This window comes from Sander lucioperca, chromosome 4 (genome assembly GCF_008315115.2).
Source record: "Sander lucioperca isolate FBNREF2018 chromosome 4, SLUC_FBN_1.2, whole genome shotgun sequence".
Lineage (NCBI taxonomy): Eukaryota > Metazoa > Chordata > Actinopteri > Perciformes > Percidae > Sander > Sander lucioperca.
The window spans coordinates 9,680,869-9,702,444 of NC_050176.1; the positions used below are offsets into that span (position 1 = coordinate 9,680,869).

Consider the following 21,576-nt stretch of genomic DNA (forward strand, 5'->3'; position numbering starts at 1 on the left):
TGTGTTTCCTGCTGACAAAAAATAAAGGTCATTACCAACTGTGCCAGTTTTCCGGTGTGCTGCATTTGGATCCTAACCTCACCTGTAACACTGTGACATTATAATGTTCTGCAAAAACACTTCTGGCCATTATTCAACGGCATAGAACAGAACAGAATGGGAGATTGTGACCATATTTCACATTTGGTCAGATACTAAATTTGTGACACTAATCTTGGGTGGCCACCTTAAGACTGTGGTGATTGTATACATCTTCTGTGCTTCCCAGTTGAATATGTATGTGAAGCATCCACGTATTAGAATTTGTAGCTTCTTTGTGGCAACATCCATATTTGAAGCATTGTCAACTGTCATGGCTACATACTGTATAAGTCTTGACAGACATTGATGTAAACTGCAACTTGACTGGTTGGCAGACGGCATACAACTGTGAGGTAATTCTAGTTTTTCATGCTATTAATGTACTGCTCTGTAGCCATGAACATGTTAGCTTACTCTTTACATCCCCACCTTTTTCATCCCCACCTGAGAAGCCCCTGGGTGAGGAGCAGAGAGTTTGCCTGGAGTTCGCTCAGAGTTGGAGTAATAATCACTTTGCCCAAGTAGCAGTGCTTTGTCTTCTGAGAATAGTTCCCAGTATGTATATGTTAGAAGATGGCTGTGTCTCATGTGACCTTGTTATTTGTACACGCTGTGACTATACAAATCACAACATGTAAATAATAGGCTAGTTGGAGCCGGTTAATTCCAGGATCTGTGCTAAGCTTGGCTAGCGGTGGGTGCGTCAGACAGAGTTACGACACGCACAGAGATGAGAAGGGTATGTATGGACTTGTCTAACTCTGGGGGCTACGGTGAATAAGTCCCAATAAATCGGCGTATTCCTTTACTAGATACGACTTAATTTAGTCTTATCACATTAGCTCCGAGTTGTCTAAATAAAACAGTTTCAGGCTTTTAATAATAAGCTTTCCTTTTCTCACCCTCCTTATAAAACAAAATTGTCTCTAAAGGCTTTTCCAGTTTTATTATGTTTCCATGAGCAAACACACACAGAATACTCCAAAAACCTGATTACAACAACTACAACAATTGTGCTTTTGCTGCACAACATCATTGTCTAGACAAAGGAACAAAGTATAACCAAGACAAGGAAGTGAAAAAGATGACGACAGGTTAATTATGTGCAGGATGCACAATACAATACGTATTTGTATCACATCAACTATTTTATTAAGATTTCCTTTAAAGGAAAATCGTAACCGTTAATGTATAAAGAGCAGGCAAGATAATGAAATGAAATGAAATGTAGTTTACCGAATAAGGTTTCCTGTTTTCATTAAAAGTAAGCCCTAAGCTAGCAATGTCACTAATTGTGTTAACACTGACAGTGGTCGTTTGGTTGTGTTTGGGGCTTTAGATTAGGAATATGTAGAGGTTCACAGCACAACCTTTGCCTGTATTTTCATCTGCAGCTCCCATCATTTCATCTTCCCTCCAACCCACAGCTCTGACTCCAGGGAACAGGTTGATTAATGTAGATGACAAACAGCACTCATTTATCTCTCCCTCTGTCTCTTTAACTCCTCCTTTACTATATTAATGACTGTAATCAACTCTAAATAAATAATTTGTGTCCCTCAGTGCATGAATCTCACCCTCCCACCTGTGGCAAATTCCAAAGTTGAATTAAAAAGTCCATTGCAAAGCAGTTTCTTCCTTTCTCCTCAGTATTTCCCTTCCTCCCTTTCACACCTTTCTCCTCATTTATCTGTCGCTGTTTCTTTTGAGAGACACCTTGAAGGGATTAAAGGTGTGCTGTGGTGCAGCAGAGGGCCTGTATGTCTCTTTGACGGGTAGAAACACAACGTTGTAGTGACCCTCTTGTTTCCTGCTGTTGCATCATAGCCATGTTGCATGCTGTTTACTTTCAGAGGGCCAAACTAATACAGTTGCTTTCTCTTTTGCCCTCTTTTCTGCCTCTATTATTCTCTTGCTCCTCGAACAGTGCCGTGTAGCACTTATCTCTCAAAGTTACAGTGGCTCACTTTCAACTCCATTCAACTCTTTTTTGGACCAAGTTGGCTCATAGCTTGACCCCTAAATGTGGGTTTGTGGTGTTTCTTACGCATGAGGAAGAAATGTTGTTGAATGGCTGAGGTCCCGACAAGGATTATGGGCCATTCTCCTCTTTTGTATGCATTTTGGGTGTGTGTGTATCTTTTTACCACAGATATAAATACACACATGGTCTAATTAACGTTTTTAAGCTGTAGTTAGTGGTGGTCTTGTATTGGACTGCATTATATTTATGACAATTTCCATTTAGAGGGGGAAAGAATATTAGAAACAACTGTCTATATAATGCAATTCTATACACCCCTACTAACTCCAGCCTGAATCAACACCTTTCAGGGTCAACACGCATTATGAGCTTCAGTGAGGAAGGATATATTGCAGGGCTTTTTACCAAATGACAGTATAAAAACTTAGAATATACATGTCCACAAATGTATTGAAGAAGGAAGGCATTGTATTGAAATAAAAGTCAACTTACCTTGTTCCTTGTAAATGAATAAAAAGCAGACATTTTCGGGCACTTCTGCAGTGTCATTAAGAGAAAGACATAATGTGATACACTACTCAGCTGAATATCAGTAACATTTAATCAGATTGGATTTAGGTGACAAGAAACGTCAGCAAAGACACTTTGAGGGAAATGCTGTGTGGCTCATCAAGTCTCTGACCTATGAAACAAGTTCCAGAGATAAGCATTACAAATATATGGGGTTAATGCAGTCTGCTTGTCCCAGTTCCTTCAGTGTTCATCGTTCAGGAGGCAAAACTATGGAGGAAATATGTATTCATAAGTCAAATTTAAAGTCCAGAGAGAAATTGAAAGTCCAAAGAGAAAACGAAGCGAGATCAAATTAAATTTTCCATTTGGCTTTTCCATTTGGATTAAATATTTGGTTTTTCAATTTCAATTTAACATTGGCTTTTCCGTTTGTATTTAATATTTGGCTTTTCAATTTCAATTTAACATTGGCTTTTAATTTGGATTTAATATTTGGCTTTTGAATTTCAATTTAACATTGGATTTTCATTTGGATTTAATATTTGGCTTTTGAATTTCCATTTAACATTGGCTTTTCATTTGGATTTGACACATGTCAATGTAAATGAGGAGGCGTGGCCCAAAGGCTGGTGGGAGGGTCTGAAACGAAAGGGGTGCAGAGGCACCTTATGAACAGCAGGGGAGCTGACTGCTGGGGAGCACACTGTTGAGCATCTGTCTGCAGCTTCGCCACCAGGCTGGCTTGGCCTCTTATTTCACATGATAGAAACTGATGATGTAGGCTAAACACAAACGACATTTCATGCAACAACATATACATATACATATATTTAAAGCTGATTTGGGTTTCCAACTTCGCCCCAGGTGTGTCTGTTTAAAACACGGATGGAGACAACTTTTCTCTTTTGATGTTTTATTTAATTAAGCAACAGTACAAACATGGGTGTGGGTCAGGCGCGGAGCTGACCCACACACATGCTAATGTGGAACAAAATGCATCTAACAATTTACCCAGTTTGAATGAAACGTTATTATTTCTCAAAAGAGGACAGAGAAACATTTGACTCAACATTTAATTAAATATTTCTACAGTACACATGTGCCATGCATTGCGTAATAAGGTTTGCACAAATTCTCCTTGGGAACACTTTCCCTTGCAGAACACACAAAAGAGCCTACCGGGCTTCTGAATATTCATTAAATTTGACATTCTAGACAGGAGGGGAACTGACAAGCATATCAGCTTGACTCACGCAACAGAATGCTCATCTTAATCCACTGATAAGCCTTGTCATGTTTGAATAACTTATCAAGAAGTTTAGTGAGCGAGTGAAATCCAGTCAAAGCCAAAATGATTCACCTGACATAGAAAGTTGTTTTGCGGGGTTTTGTACGTTTAAACTGTAGATGTAAGAGAAAAGAAAAAAAGTGTTTTCTCCTCTATTAAACTATCCATGTTGGTGTACTCACTATTTACATTTACTACTCTGTAAAATTATATAAAGAAGGACACAGCATCTCTTGTTTTCTGTCCATCCCTAGCTCTAGTAGTGTTTCTGCTTGCTCCGGTTCATTGCTTTTTGTTTACATGTTAATTAATAAACACACGGATATGCGCATACGCAGATATGCACGTTAGCATTTGATAGTTTGCATACATGAAAAAGAACCCATCCTTGTGGTCACATCATTAAGGATTATCAATTTGAAAAGTGTGTTTGTATGTTCATGCACAGGTTGATGATCATTGGAGCATAGCCAAGGAGACGCTTAGTGCCAATATAATCTAGGGAGAGTATATAATATAAATATAAAATGGAGAGTTTGCTGCTTGTGTAAAGTTGACAGAAATATCCAAAGCACTGCTAGCAAACTGTCTTATCAAGGAAGCAAACACAGATCTGTGCCTGCCTGAAGTCTTTAAAGGTCTTATTTGGTGGACGTTGGTGTCAGGAAATGGTTTGGTTTGTGCACAAGTGTGCATGTCTGAGAGAGAGAAGTTCCTAATAGACTAATATATAATATGAGCTAATATATCTCTAGCTGTAATTGTGTGTGTTTGTGTGTGTGGACACAAACACCATGCACTTGCACCCCCGTGTCTATTAAACTGGCCAATGATTAATTCATCATCAAACCTACATTCTTCTACTTTATGGATATGTGCTTGATTAGCATGTGATTAAAACACAACATACACTACAGCAGTTCAAACATGGTTCAAAATAGTTATTTTGGGCCCGTCTAAAAAAACGCAATTTTTGAAAAAAACAAACTAAAACATACTTTGTGCCACACTATGCAGAACCCCCCCCCCCCCCCTCCCGCCCCCACACTTACACAGTTTTCATGAAGATTCTGGCATTCACCAATGTTTTCTTATTTGGGATTTGTTCTTAGGTAAGAACACAATCTATGCACACTCAAGAGCACTCTTACACACAATTTAGAGCTGACATGTTTGCTCAAAACAAGTAGCTATACCGTTTTCATCCGTTCAAATTTAAAATGTAACATTTCTCTCCATTTTGTAACTAATTATTTTCATTTTTTTACACATAATTATACGTTTGTTTATTTTAATAAATACACGCTACTGCTAATTTGTAAAGCACTTTGAATTGCCATTGTGTGCTAGGCCTATATAAATAAACTTCAGTTCACATCTATTATGTTAACGGGGAACCCTGCCATCCAATAATAAGTGATTGATCACGAAATTTATACGCCAAGAGTATCTTCTATGTTTTGAAATAATTCTTATTGCCTCAGATTTTAGATCAAACCATTTCTTTTCTACTTCATCGGTTCTGCGCCCTTCTCTGGATACAGCATTCACTGCATGAGTAACTGCATTCCATGCATTGGTTTTATTTGCTGCTTAGTATGCACTGCTGACGCACTAAATATGATGACTCGTTTTTCGTTAACTTCTTGCAGCAGTACCTCCACTTCAGAATTACTAAAGTTTTTCTTTCTTTTGGAGTTGAGGCCTCCACCGTCTTTGCCACGTCTGCATGCGACACGGCCCTGCCATCTCGTGCCCTTTTATGGGAATTAACAGAGCGTTTCCCTATGCTAAATAGGAGCAACGGGCACAAGCTTTCAATTTACAAAGACATTGGGATTCATCATTCTAAGAACACACCTGCAAACAATTCTGCTATTGAAGAACACGTCATGAATCAGACGTAGATTTTTCTTAGGGACTTTCTTCAGAACATATTTAAGAGAAAACATATTGGTGAATGAGGCCCATTATTTTTTTTAAATCCTTCAAACTAAATTTCAACCCTAAAAAATGTTTTTCAACTATCAAATAATCTAAAAGACTGAAGCTGCACACACCATTTACTGTAGCTATCCAGATGACTGATTAAATGTGATTAATCTGATATATGAAAACATATATGGTGTAACAACCATATGTGACAGGTATGCCTATGTATACCCCACAACATAGAGCAATGCCGAATTTAGTCACTACAATGTAATATATCTTTTATCATACAGTAAAGGACAGAGTACTATGTCACAGCCACACATTTCTTTGGGGAGGTAATGGTAAAGTTATAAAGATGCCCTTGCACCTTCTATTATTGGACAAATCCTTCCAGGCCAGCTAGTATGGCTACAGTTTTAGAAAGTCGATTTTGCTGATGCTCCTGCTGAAAAGGCCTGAAGTCCCCCTAACCTTTTTGTCTAGACTATGTAGCTGTTGAATGCGCCCTGCCTGGAGATCCCAGGCTGTACTCCAATTCATAAAAGGTGAAAGTGATTTAGCCAATGGCCAGACCCAGCCAAGCATTAAAAGCAGCCAGAGAAATCTTAAAAAACAGTCATAAAAGTCACATCTAACAGTGCAAGGACACTAAAGTTTGAGTTATATAACCTCATCTTTCACTTAAAAGCCTTAATGCTACATTTAGCATATTGCCAGCATTTTGACCTAAGGAAAAGTAGAGTGATTTAAATGAGACAAAACATGGTCAATTTTCTCTAAATAGCCAAAGGACAAAAACAGCCTAATTTTAGAAGTGTTTCTTGACTGGAAAATATATTAGCATTCACATATGCAAATACACATGGCCAGGGATGTACGCAAAAATTATCCGAGCCCAGACACACATTTAAAGAACAAAAATATATACAAATGTCACAAACTGTTCAACCCACACGTGTGATCTCTCATCTCCAGGGGTTTGAGAGAAGGATGCTGAGGGAAAGAAAGGTGAGAGTGGTGGGGAGGCATAATCACAAAGCGCATTGAAGCTGATTGTAATTAAAATTCTTCTTGGCCTGTTTAAGAAAATCAACCATGCATGCAGTGTTTACTTGGCTTAGCCACACTCTTCTTTCTACATATCCCCCAAACCTTTTTTTTTCACAGTGTCTTCTTGTTTCATATCCCATCATTGCTAGAAGCCCTAATTTAAAGCCTTGAATTAAAAATCCAGCATAGCAAACCCATATAACTTTATTATAGCCTCAATGCTTTAATGTGCAGTAGTAAAAAAGTTACACAGGCACCATTTTAATGTGCTCTTTTCATTAATTACAGAATACAAATTGGAGAACTCAGAGTCCCATTCAAGTATGGGAAAAGTTTAACAATTGTTATTTTGTTTTAACCTACCCCAGCCTCGTCATTCAAACTGATGCCGATGTGCCCTTGATCATGTAATAGAAACCTGTTGTTTTAGTGGAGCTTTCACAGGCCCAACAGCATAAAGCTGCAATAGCCAAGTCCTAGCTGTGCGTCTGTGTAGACATCCAGCAGACACAAAACAACATTAACATGTCTTTAAAGCCATGTTTCTGGCCACCGGATGAATGGAAATCCAATACTCTCTCTCATGTAAGCTTGGTTTTGGTTTCCGCAAACATTCCGAGGGAACTGTCTGACTTTTTAGCTGCTAAATGCTCCATTGTGATCAACAGCTAGTTGATCACTCATCTGCCTGCCGTTCGGTGCTGGGAAGGTGTGAGTGCAGTGCGATTATCAGAGCTTTGTTCACTAAAAACAGCTGCCTTCTTCTGGAAACAAGGCTAATAATGACAGCAGTGAGACTGAATCAAAACTAGCTGTGGGCCGTAAAACCAAAACAATAAGCTGAAAAGATGCCATAAAGGGAAAGGGAAATGCAGGGTCAGTTGATAATTCTCTGATGGTTCATCACTATTACACACAGCCGTCTGACTCATTGTTAATGTAAAAAATATTGTTTTTTTTCTGAACAAATGTCCTTTTTGCTACTCTTTGTCTCTGGTGTAGACCACTGTAACAGTCAGGTGCTTCTCTCACACCTACAGAAACTTCAAATCACATTGCTATTCTTAACAAACTAATTCAGTAAGTAAATGATGACTGGGTGAAGCAGCAAGATGGATAATTAATCAATGTTTTTTGATAATTTGCACACTCTGAGTGTCCTCTAGTTCTTTATGAATGTGAAGTAAGGATGGGGACTTAAAGGGAAAATTTGGCACCTTTACTGTAGATGTCTAATCAGTACTGATGTTATATGTAGTCCATTGAAGAAATAAATTCCGCAGTGTGTGCTACTGACTAAGAAAGCGAGTTCTCCTGCTCGCAGAGCCATGGCACATGTACCAGGATGCCTTGCATGTGAGCGGCGACTTCGCTAAGTTTTCTCAGCTTTTTAGTAAACAAAATAAACTAACAAAATGTCAAAAAAGGAAATATTACATACACCTAAACAGAAAAATACAACTGTACACCTTCTGAATTCAAGTTTGTCTCTTTCATGAACCAAGACAAGTTTATTAATGTTACCCTGTAAACTCATCAAAAAACACTCCCTTTTTGTCAAAATAAATCCTTAATTCACTGAGTGCGATGTGAAAATTTGCCGGCTCCACACGCTGTGTTTCCCCCGTGGTCTCGCTCTGATTTCCCGGCTGCTCGTTGAGCACAGTAGACAGGGACATTGACAGTGGCTCATTGGTGGCTTCCACTCCTTTTTTAGATCGCCCTACCGCTGGCCTTGGTTGTTTTTTTTCCAGTTTATCTTTATGCTCCTGAAGAAGGTGTCCAGCACACCTCTGTCCAAGTACACATGCACAAACACACATACAGCCCTGTGAGAGCAGTCATCTGCTACAGTATCCAGTGAAAACATGATCAAAACTGAAGAACAGAGTCAGTAAAAACACTTAAAATGTACACTGTAAAGAATTCTCATCCATAATATTCTCATCCTCCAGTCGTGCCACTGGACGACAGATGTAGAGTAGATTTTGCAGCTGCGGCTGGCTGAGCCCCAAAGACAGAGAACATTTGAAAGAACTGCAGGCTTTTTTACACCATATACCTCTTTCAGATAGATAAGAGATAAGGTTGAAAATCCCCGAATTGTTCCTTTAAAAGATCACAACCATCATATGAAAATTCATTGGTAAAGTGAAATTTTCATAATACATAATTCACTTTCTTTTAAAAATGCTCAAATAAGAATGCACTTTGGAGACAGTAGTTTTCATACTGTGATAAAGTTTGATCGTGTTAAAACATGAGCTTCTTTTTTATTATACCTATATACATATACCTTATATTTCAGATCAAAGCAGATTGTAGAATATCAGTTCTTGCATTAACCACTTGTAAGATGTCACACACACCATCATACATCAGTGCAAATATCGCAGATACTGCTGTCATTGACCTCAAGAAATGTGTTAGTATCTAACTTTATTGTTTTTTTTTAAAGAAAATTTTTTGGGCTTTTCCGCCTTTAATTTTTGACAGGACAGCTAGGTGAGAGAGAGGGGGAAGACATGCAGGAAATTGTCACGTCACTGCGTCAAGGCATAAACCTCTCAGTATATGTGCACCTGCTCTACCCACTGATCCAACCCGGCCACGTATTTTATTATTGAGCAGGGATGTGTATGGATGCGAAGTTTTGTGTGAACCATCAACAACCAGAAATTAACATGTCACAGCAGGCTGGTATGAACAGCATTTATTAGCCCAAATGTAATGCAGTGTTTGTGTTCTAAAGTGGTAATAAACCAAAGACGGTGCTCTCACCATGCTTAAAACATTAAAATGGCTGAGCAGACTGAAGCTCATGTCATATGATTGAGATGTTAAGAAGTTCAGATCTGTACTGTAATACTTCTTTTTTTTCTCTAGCACCTCTCTTCATCACTGAGAGATTCATAAAGCTTTATTGTTACTGAAGGATCCTGCTGAGGGAGGCACTTGTGACAACAGAGGCGAGCCTGTCAGGAAGTGATTATTTAAATCAGTGCATCAATTAACATGTCTGCCTAACGAGAAGTCCCGTTGCTATTGGTGACAGCAGAATTACTTTGGATTAATCAGTGGAAGAGACATTTGCAGGAGCAAATTAATTGACCAAAAGCACTTAATTTACACATAATTAATATTAGCTACCTGCAGATTGCTAATAAGATGAAATCAAAGATCATATAGTATTATTGGACCAACCACTCCTCATGTTTTCACAACTGAATGTGTAAAATATGTACAATGACAGGAGACATTTAACGCAACAGAGTTCTGTCATTGCAAAGTGTCTAAATTTCATTTGGTGTGCTGCGGAGAGCATTGATATTCCATGCTTTTTATGCTTTATTCCTTTCACTGTTGTCCGTTTCAACACACATTTCAGAAGTGACTACAGCTATAATAAGCCTTTCTTCCATTTTACAGTTTAGAGGACTTACGCATCAATTAGAACTAAACTCAAAAGAAGTTTTTTCACAGTGAACACATCTACTGTTTAGTTTTTCATTGAAACACCGCATCGCTGTTCATTTGCATAAAGTAAAGTAAGTGCTCAGCAGAGATGTTTCCCCCGGCCACTGCTCCACTCTCTGTCAGTCCTTTTTTTTAAGCGATCAATTTAAAACAAATAACTTCAGCCCACTTTGTCACACATACAGTAAAGAGCACCAAATTGCTTTTTTGCATTAAAAAAATTGCATTCCCAGATTCATTTCAATTTAGCGTTAAAGCCATAGGCACAATTCTTATATAATCACACATTACAGCCTCAGTGCAAAGAGAATATAGTCACAATACTGTAGTTAAAGACCAGATCATTTTATCACCAGTTGTCTCCTATCTGTAAACAGGCATTATATTATGACCAGTCACATATTGTCTTCTATTACCTCTTTGTCTGATGCTACATACTCTTCTTCTACAGTAGATGTGTACTGATATACGAAAACTTAATTTCTCTCGAATGAAGTTGTCACTGTCATTGAAGCTGCTGATCTCCTGCTGTTTCAGAATATTTTATACACCCCTACTAAGAAGATGAGAAGAAACAAATATTAAAGTCTTTGGAATATGCTGACCTGCACCCATGTTGGAAATCTGCTGTACGAGCTGTATCATAGGATGAGTGCTGAACTATGCAGCCAAAGAGAACTAGCTGGATGTCTGAGACGGCAACTAGCACAGCACAGCTCCGATTTAAACTGGCTTCTCTTTCTCTCTATCTCTCCATCTTAAACTTAAACCCTCTTTTTTCTTTCTTTCATTCCCATCTCGCCATACTTCCCCCATCTCTCTGTCAACCCCCCCCCCCCCCCCCCCCCTTCCATCTTCTAAATCTTTGCATATAACACACACACACCTTGCTGTAGGGTGAGCCTTTCACAACACAAACTCAAATGCTTTTTCACACAGTCGGTGGAGGAGTGAGAGGCTTAAGGAGGGAGAGATAGAAAGGATAAAGACAGTAAGAGAGAGATGTGAAAAGGAGCTTAATCACAGATTGATGGCAGTTAATAAAGTTTGATTATTACTGACAAGGCACTCTGGGTTTCTAATTGACACTTGTAATAGCCTGGGAGACCAGACAAGGAAGAAAGGGGATAGGGAGAGATTTTCTTGAGGCTCAGCAGGGTTTGCATGGCAGCACACCACAGTCCAAATCACAAAATGAAGGGAAACATGGATAAACAAAATTAACATAATGGTACTTTATTTACTTTGTCAACAGATTTACCAGCTTTTCAAATCTCACATGTCAATGTTTGCTTGAAAAGGCACCAGCAACAAATCTAAGATGTGTCTGTTGCAGCAATTGGTACTAAAAAGTAATAATGGGTGACTTGCTTTTAGATATCCATAAACAATCGCCACATACCTCCCATAAGAATAGGAATAATAGCAAAAATATAAGTATATGCAAATGCTGGCTATTCAACCTTTTTGACATACATAGTTGCTTTCCATAGAAAAGTGAAACTAAATGTGGCCTAAATCCATATTCAAGTATTTCTTTATGTGTTTCTTAAGGACTGTCCACTCCAAGAAAGATAACTATAACCATAACTATAACTATAACAATGTGAGCATCTACACAGCTGAGCGATAATGTTCTGCAAACAGCGACATCAAACACTCACTGCACACTCCAGCTGATAATAATACATCACAGCAGACGTTGCAACATACTATTACAGGAATGTCTATAGTAATATCCTACATATTTGTGAATTCAGGTACATTTTATGAACCAAATATTCGTTATAGTTATTGTTCTTGGTGTGGACGGCCCTTAACTGCAGTGAGGACAACTTGAAATTTAATTTTAAGCACTAATAGTGTTTCTTGCAGGTTACCAAAGCACCACCTTTCCTTGTGGACTCAACTTTAAATAAATGTTTGAAAGCTCACTATTTCTCTCCCTCTTTTCACTCTCTGTCTACTTCATGTTAAATGTCTTACTTCTTCAGCACTTTTCACATTATTCACCATGTGTAAAATTACTTCTAAAAGGAGATTTCTTTTTTTACAGAAACTTGACAACAAAAATGTAACTTCTTTAATGTTCTTTCAGATAATGTGCTTCCACATGAGGAAAAAACTGTAATTTTCTTCAACATATTGAAATATTTACCTGACATTTTCCTTTAAAGGAAATTGTTTGTCCTCAAGGCAAGGTGAAAGTTATATTCTCAAGTTTTACAGGGGCTTTACAAACTTCAAACACAAGACAGTCCTGTCTGACTTTTGTTCGCAAACTTTTACCTCCGAGGTCCCAGTTTACGATTCATCTTTACTGTGACTAGAATGCAGTGCATGTTCTGTGGATTATCCAGACTAAGTGGGACATTGTTCTATTGTTATTGTTATTATTATTATAATAAATATTAATATATTTCCCTACTGATAACATATCCTAACAGCGTGGATCATATAAGTGGTCCCAATATCTCCACAGATATTGCACTGGTGTGCAAAAGACAACACTTAGAGATGCTGGGGTTCAGAGTTCAAATCCCACTGTGGTCGTTCAAGACTAACCTTCCATGCACTGGTGGTTCTGTAAGGAGCTTTGGATAAAAACATCTACCAGGTGTTTTATGTGACTTGAATGTTTCTTTGCTATAAATCTTAACCCGGTGCCCCTCTCGCTTTCTCCCACTTTCTCAGGTTCAGAAATGGTAGAGGCTCAATGTCAGAGGTTTGAGGTGAGGAGTGCAGATGGAGAGAGAGTTCTGTTCTCCGCAGATGAAGAGGAGATCAGCATCGGCACCGAGAAACTTAGAGTCACAGGTAGGTGGTACGCACAAAAAAGACAACAGATACTTTACTATATATACACACAAAATGACCAACATTAAGTCTTAAGTACAGTTTATTAGTCTTAAAAGGTGCACACCAGTAGCGCTGTAAGGTGTTTTACGTGGCGCCCCTTTTGATAATCACACGCACAAGGACGCTCATGCTTGCAAGGGTGCACGTCGGTGACGCAATACACAGTCATGCCAGTGGTTTCACACTATTCCACTGATCCACAGGTGGTGGTAACACGCCAAGGTGTGCAGCATTGTGCCACCACAGGCAGGGAAGAAGAAGGTGAAATTAAACACGGAATTAAACAATTATGGATTTAACATACTTAAAGCCATAGTGCGTAGTTTCTAGTGATGGTCAAATGAAGCTACTTGAACCACTGTCTTTATTTTCTGAGCTCACTAGATGGCGCTCTCTGTTCAAAGAAAAAGGTTAGAGAGCGCCATCTAGTGAGCTCAGAAAGTAAAGACAGTGGTTTGCGAAGCTTCATTTGACCATCACTAGTAGTTTCTGCTTCCCCATGAGGAATGTGTTAAATAAATAAATTTATAAAAAATAAATGTTTTATGAGGAAGGAAATGCATTCAACACAATGGTTAAAGCTTAAGGATACACTGACTGTGTTTTGTTGAGTAACACTGAATCTAAACATAACTTGTGTTTGTTTACAAGAAAACTAAACCGTGCACCTTTAATATTAGGTATGTTTTATCTAGGCAATTTCCATGTTCCCAAAATGTTAGATTAATTGGTTATGAGTTCCATAAGGCAGAGTGAGACAGGTTAATTGCCTGACACCCAGAATGCTCTACGAAACGGAAATTAATTTAGCATCCAGACATCTGACATATATTTATAATAACTACATCAGCATTGTTGATGTCTGAATTGTAATTAAATGGCAGTATCAATCATATCAGTGTAAAACAGTGCATCATGGTAAAGCTATAAATGAATATAAATGATTCCACAAACATGTATACTATAGATCATTGTAGAGGTCAGCGTTTTGACAAGCTCCCACGCTCCTTTTCCATGTTCATGAGGAACTGAAGGAATTATTTTCATGATTCATGAAGGGGTAGATACAGACAGCGATGGACCAACAGTGGGCATGGACTAATTTGTGTAACAAGGTTCCTTGAGGATGCACACAGCTTACAGTACATATGCATTCTGTAAGCTGTTAAGCAGAGTACTCTTGATGAGTGCAGCCAAACAAGACTTGGGTCAACAAGCAGAGTATTTTTTGCTGAATCAAAAAAAAGGTTAGAACAAGAGAGAGATACAGTAGAGAGAGACAGAAAGGAAGCAAAAAATAGACAGATGGTGCAGTCTAAGCAAAGCCAGGTGAGTATAATTGCAGAGGAAAAAAGGCAAAGCAATTTCAGTAAAATGAAAAGAAAAATGAAGAAGTGAGAGAGGATAATTGCCCTTTGGCGCACTACAATATCTGTTTTTCTGTCATTCACGTATTCTCTCTGATTGAATTTGAGTGAGAAAATCAAGTGGAAGTGTGTGTGCACATCTCTATCTGTTTGCATGTTAGAACATGTCAGTAATTCTGTTATTTTATATTCCAGGAACACACAAAATATACATTTACACAAACACACAAATTCAACTTTCAAGGTGAACTACACAAATACAAAATACATAAACACAGGCCTGGGTAATTGAGTAGATATGTCCATTAGAGGCACAGAGAATGTTGCCATAATTTACTGATTGATGGAGGTCAGAGATAAGAAACCGAACAGTGAAAAGAATGCAAATATGAACACATCCATTCAGCTCATGCACTGAGGTCCAGTGTTGCCATACTATGCCCCTGTTTATTTGCAATATGTATTTTTAAGATATATAGATAGATGTTTTAATTAAACATGAACAATGTTTCCACACATTGCTGCCCTCTGGAGTGGCGAAAGGTGAATAGCAAAGACTGCATATCTAATGTGGAAGCTTGCATGTAAGGCTGTTTGAAAATCAGCCAATGCAAGCCAGTGCCATGGCAGCTAGTGAGGTGTGATACTAGTGGGCTTACACTTGATTTCCCTTTATGAAAATATAAACCCAGTGTGAATTGTGTTGGTTCCAATGTACTGGCTCTGCTTTGAAAACACTTCATGGGTGTTGTGTAGCAGGAGAGGTGCCACCCAAAAGGCTATGACAAGCTCATAAACATGTCATGTACACAGCAGCATGTTCAGGAGAGTATCTCAGACAATTGTAAATAATGAAGTAAAACCAAAAGTAACACATTCAGAAGCTGGAACAAACATGACCTGTGGTTGACAAAGTGAGAAACATTGTACAGAGTAGCAATCAAACATAGAAACACACAAACATTTAACTGCCATTTCCACCATTGTTGAGAGAACTGGAAGCATTTTCTCTTTTCTTGTTTCCTTCTGTTGGCAGTTGCAGAGACATACACATTTGTGCAGTGTTCAATGGGCCTTGGAATAAACCCTTAGAAAACTATGTTATGCATGTACTGCTTCAGTTTCAAACAATGATTCAAGTAGCCTTTTGTTATCAGTAAGCCTACCAATGGGAAGTATTACATTTGTAGCAGTACTGAGTTTCCAACATGCTTTTTACGGTCTCAGCAGAAGCCATTGTCCAGCACTTCCCCCCAAGCATCTGTTCAGGGCTGCAGGCTAAAGCAGAGGTCCTTGCTTGCACACGGGGTGTTAAACACTGCATTATATCAGAGCCAACCTTGTCTACGAACAATTATGTTCAATCTGCATGTAACTGTTTTGCACTAGTACACTGTGTTTTGGGGGGAATATAATACCACCTAGGTTAGGGAAAGATTATGCCTTTGTTTAATTATTTTAAAAATCAAGTCAATACTGACTTTCAGTTAGAGACAGGACATAAAGCCCCATCACCAATGTTGAAGTCGAACACCATCTAAATCCCCATCATCCCCATCTTCATACTACTTACAACATTGGTACTACATTTTACCAGTAAATGTATATATTGGTACTGGAAATGCTGTCATATTTGAACATAATTTGTATGACACACAAAAGCACTTTGTCATGCATTTTAAGTGTCTGTCTCAGCTCCAAGAACAGCGGTATGATACAATAGTGTGCAGGCTTTTAAACAAAAGATGGGTGTGTTTTCTTTTCCTTCCTTTCATCCACTCTTACCCTCTCTACAGGGAACGAAGGCGTGGTGTTCAGCCATTCTGTAGAGACATCGCATATAAGGGCAGAACCCTTCCAGGACCTAAAGTAAGTTCTCTAAATTATTTGTGTGTGTGTGTGTGTGTGTGTGTGTGTGTGTGTGTGTGTGTGTGTGTGTGTGTGTGTGTGTGTGTGTGTGTGGTGTTGTTGTTTAACTATATTCAAAAAACGGGAATACAGTATACTTGTGGGGTCCGGATAGCTTTGTGGGGCCAAAATGCTGGACCCCACAACTTCAAAAGGTTGTTTGAGGGTTAAGACTTGGTTGTAGGATTAGGGTTAGAATTAGGTTATGGTTAGGGTGAGGGTAAGGGTTAAGGTTAGGCATTTAGTTGTGATTGTTAAGGTTAGGGTAAGGGGCTAGGGAATGCATTATGTCAATGACGGGTCCCCACAAAGATAGTGAAACGCTCTGTGTGTGTGTGTGTGTGTGTGTGTGTGTGTGTGCGCCTGTCACATTGATTCACTTTACAAGTTCCCCTTGTTAATATTTTAGTTGTGATATAATATTTATGGAGTGTGTGTTGTTGTGAATAATTACTGAGATGGTAACACCACAAATAAAAAAATTGGGAAAAATATTTTATGTTAAAATTTAAGCTGCTGACTTAGCTAACTAGCTGCAGTCCTGTGGTACAATGTGCTCTTGACTTAAATCCTCTTACTGCAGAAAGAGGTGTGCTGGTGATTGGCAGTCTGACAGGCCTGACAGAGGGAACAAAAGTCCTCATGGGCTACAGTGTACAAGGGTCTGGCTGATACCAAGTGGAGCCTATGGCTGATACATGAACTTGAACACATGTAGTACATGGTGTTTGCTCAGTTTCTCCTATTTACTAGTAGAGTTCATTACCTTTTTAGCTGGCTCAGCTCAGTCTGATCTACAGTTGCTTACAATAGAAACAGCTCAGACTGCTGGTTCCCCCGTAACTGCATCAGGATAGACCACATCAGCTAAATGTAGGCAATGTATCTTCTTCATGTACCCTCTCCTGAAGCGTGTTTAATTGTCTCGAGGTTCCTTCATTACTAATGTCTCAGCTTCTTTTGGGCATTGTCAGACAGAATTTAGCTGATGTGGCTTTTGGCCAGGGAGGAAAACACAAACAGAGAGGGAGGAAGGGAAAGAGAGGAAGACAAAGAAGGGAAGTTAAAGAAGTGATGGTGGACGGTGTACAAGGGAAAAAGTGGAGACGGAAAGAAAGAGATAATTGACTGGATAGAGGGAGGTGAAAGCAGGGCTGGGGTAGGGGTGATGAAGAGGACAATCAAAAGAAGACAGAGGCAGAGGGCAGATGGAGGGTGACAGAGGGAAAGAGTTCAGGAGAAGGGGATGAGAGTTAGTGTATAGAAGAATAGATAAAATCAAACCGCCATGGCAGTAGCATATAATGAGATACAGCAAAAAATATGAAGTCTTTCAGGGTATGCAAAATAACCACATTTCCTTCATTTTATGGAAGAAATTGAGTTTAAAAAGTTTAAGATATTGAACCAAAGTATAGGACAACTACAAAAAAGGTGCATGGTTTGTGTGTTTTTTATTGACTGGCTTTAAAAAGAAGCAGCAAATTTGGTGAGACAATGTTTGGGTAGGCTGATGACACCACATGACATGCCAGCCATTATGCATTTTTTAATGTGAGGAATTGTAAGACTATGCTGGTTGCTTGATACTCTTCTTAAGCATTTATTTACTTTTTCAATCATGCATTTAATTAGCTTGCATCAAGCTTGGCAGCTGCTCCATCAATGGCTTATCCCTTTCTAAAACATTTACAGGCACCTTAATAGAGTCTCTGTTGAGGCTAATATTCTTTTTAACTGTATTGCACTGAGTAAACTGTCTGCTCAATATGATGCTGATTTTAAGCTCACTCAAGTGGTTGACTTAGTTAGCATTTCCCCAAACCAAGGGTACAGTACCTCCCTCCATATGTGCCACTCTTTTAGTTTCCATGTATTCACACTACCTTCAATCTCATTCCCCATGTTTTGTATATAGCTGGCTCAATAAAGTGTCCAACTAGTGTATGGAAGGTAAGACTAAGGGGGGCCTCGGTTGCTAAGTGATCCTAGACATGTGATTGCCAAATCCTGGACTTGAATCCAGCATGGGAAATTTGTCAAATCTCTTTTACATTACATTACATTACATGTCATTTAGCTGACGCTTTTATCCAACGCGACTTCCAATTAAGTGCTTTCAACCCTGAAATCACTTTTTTTTTTATTTTCTTTTTTTATCCGAGGTTTAGTCGGAAGAGATGTGTTTTTAGCCTTCGGCAGAAGATGTGTAGGCTTTCAGCCATCCTGATGTCAATAGGGAGCTCATTCCACCATTTAGGAGCCAGGACAGCAAACAGTCGGGATTTCGTTGAGTGATTAGTTCTCCCTCGCTGTGAGGGGGCAGCAAGCAGGTTGGCTGATGAAGAGCCGAGTGGGCGGGTTGGGGTATATGGTTTGACCATGTCCTGGATGTAAGCTGGGGCTGATCCATTCATGGCCCTGTATGCAAGTACTAGTGTCTTGAAGCGGATGCGGGCAGCAATTGGTAACCAGTGAAGAGAGCGGAGGAGCGGTGTAGCGTGAGAGAACTTGGGTTGAAGACAAGCCGAGCTGCTGCGTTCTGAATGAGCTGCAGGGGTCGGATGGCACATGCAGGCAGGCCAATCAGGAGGGAGTTGCAGTAGTCTAGACGTGAGATGACTAGAGCCTGAACCAGAACCTGAGCCGCCTTCTGCGTTAGAAGGGGACGTATCCTTCTGATGTTATGCAGCATGTATCTACACGATCTACACAATCTCTCTCTTTCCTAAGTATTTCAGTTTCTCCTCTCACTGTAAAATTCCAAGCAATAACCTAAATAAAGAAAAATGTGTCAGACATAAAATAGAATCAGAAACAGAGAGAATAAAAATTATTTGACACAGACGTAGATAGAGATAGAGACGAGATAGATGGACAGAGAGAGACAAAAGAATGGTTGAAAGCAAAGCAAAACGGGTAGTAGAGGAAACAGGTCCTACATGCTGAGGGATCAAAGGAGAGGAAAGGGAGGAATCATTTTGAGCAGTGGGTGAACTAGGAGTTGGATTAGTTGAAGGAAACCGAGAAGTGATGAAGGGAGTTGTGGAGTTAGGCGGGGATGGAAAGTTACAGGGAGAAGGAGGAGAGAGAACATTGGGTCAATAGATGGGTCAGTGCAGATAAGCAAGGCGATGAAACCTGTGGTGAAGGTGAGGAAAGAAAAAAGCACTCCAGTGACTGTTGATATAAACATATGAGTTGTTTTATTTTTCATCAGGTTTAACACAGTTCTATGTTATTTCTGTGGAGTTACATAAAACCAATAGTAAAAGGCACTCAATGCATCAGTTTAGCCTGAATTGCCCTTGTCATTGTCAGCATCATCACAAACAAGACTACCACCACTTAGCAGCATAAATATATGGATATAGAAAACAAACATTACACACATGTAACCATGCATGCACACAAAATAAATCCCCATAAACATGCAAACATATTATAAACACACAAATTAGCACGCATATATATAAAAACACAACATAAAAGTACGGATACACCTAGCAAACATTAAGTACAACCCACCCATTAAATACACAAACACACACACACACACACACACACACACACACACACACACACACACACACACACACACACACACACAAAGCATTTATAGATTAAAACCCACATTAAAACAAATTTATGGCATGCATGAAGTGAAACCACTTATAACCCCACACACAGCTTTGTCAGTGCAACCTTATGAATACATCAAGAACAGCAAGTGGCATGCATAAAGTGAAACCACACACACACACACACACATTGACACATTGTACTGACCTCTCCACTGCATCACCTACAGCAGGGCTAATGAAAAACATAGAAAAATAACACTTATAAAAAGGTGATTACATGCTTCGTATACTTCCCCTCTCTATCGTCAGTCATCAGCTGTTAAATGGTTGGGAAAGAAACAACAGACTGAAGCGTAGTCATTATCATATCGATTTCTCGTCTTTTTTTAATTGAGGTGTATTCGATATGAATAGATATTCCACACTAATTTCACACTACTAGTAGAGATTATATAAACACGATTAAAAGAAAGCACAGGTTCTCTTCTCTTTTCCTAGTTCACAGGCACTTTTTTCACGGAAGATTTTAATCCCTTTCTGGTTGGAACGCTCTATCTTTCTATCTGTCTTCATTTTCTCGTGGTATCTTTGTCCTCATCTCTCCGCTTCCTTACTCTCTCTTGCTGACTAACTCTCTTAGTCACACGCACACTTCTGTCTTTGTCGTTCTCATTCTGTCTAGGTCTTCCCACATGTGCATTCCTTCTTTCTGCTTCTATGTCCCTCTCTATTTCTGTCTGGTTATGAAAAGTAGAGTGTTATACAGTGAAGGTAAATGGGACATGTAATGAGCGGATTGAAGTCCATTCAAAGCTAATGATCTATCGTACAGTTTAACAGTGAGCGAGGGTGAGAGAAAAAGAGGGAAACAGAAAGATAGATGGTACACACTTTTCATGATAAAGTACAGGTCAGGAAAGATAAAGTATAGGCCAATCTGCATCTTTAATACTGCACTGCACTTTTGTAAATATATAATTGACTGTTGTACAGTCATTTGTTAGTAATTTGGCTTCATTGTATGCTGGGGACAGAATGAACAATGCAACAGCTTGAAGAGACTAGGCTGGCGTTTCTCAACGGCCCCACCCCAGGGGCTATTCAGAGAGGGCGCGTTGAGGTGTTCTTGGAGGGTGTTTGATTTAATTTTGTAATTCATTTAGTCCTACATTCAAATGTACATGTCCACAATTATATCATTAGACTTTTACCACCATCATCTGTAGCTTTTTTGACGAGGCTCTCCCTGCTAAAGACAAGGCTTTGTTTCTGAATCGCTTGCGCACAGCTTTTTATTGTTTTTCTACAGTATGCCTACATTTTAATTGATAGGGGGTGGTCAAGGACCTGGATAATGGATAGGGGGGCACTGGCCCAAGAAAAGATGAGAACCGCTGGGGTAGATGAATGATTGAGTCAGACACTTTACATGGAGTTACATTTGGGCAAACACAAACCTGAGGGTTTCTGAATGTGGGGAAGTACTTGACAAGTTGAAGAATCAAAACACTACGCCAGTCCTGTGTTCAA

General features: G+C 39.2%; 1 protein-coding gene and 1 long non-coding RNA gene across 2 annotated transcripts in view; one reads left to right on the top strand and one right to left on the bottom strand.

The window, feature by feature from the left end:
- The window catches only part of LOC116042663 (zeta-sarcoglycan), a 416,236-nt gene that overhangs the window by 338,392 nt on the left and 56,268 nt on the right, over positions 1 to 21,576 (top strand). The window contains exons 5-6 of the mRNA XM_031288953.2: positions 13,023 to 13,145; positions 16,351 to 16,423. Of these exons, the coding sequence (XP_031144813.1) occupies positions 13,023 to 13,145; positions 16,351 to 16,423 (196 nt within the window). The remainder of the gene's footprint in view (positions 1 to 13,022; positions 13,146 to 16,350; positions 16,424 to 21,576) is intronic.
- On the bottom strand, positions 734 to 21,270 carry LOC116042670. Its single transcript, XR_004103291.1, has 3 exons — positions 21,261 to 21,270; positions 5,471 to 5,480; positions 734 to 889 (listed from the first exon to the last, which is right to left on the bottom strand). It is a non-coding gene; the product is annotated as an uncharacterized LOC116042670 (long non-coding RNA).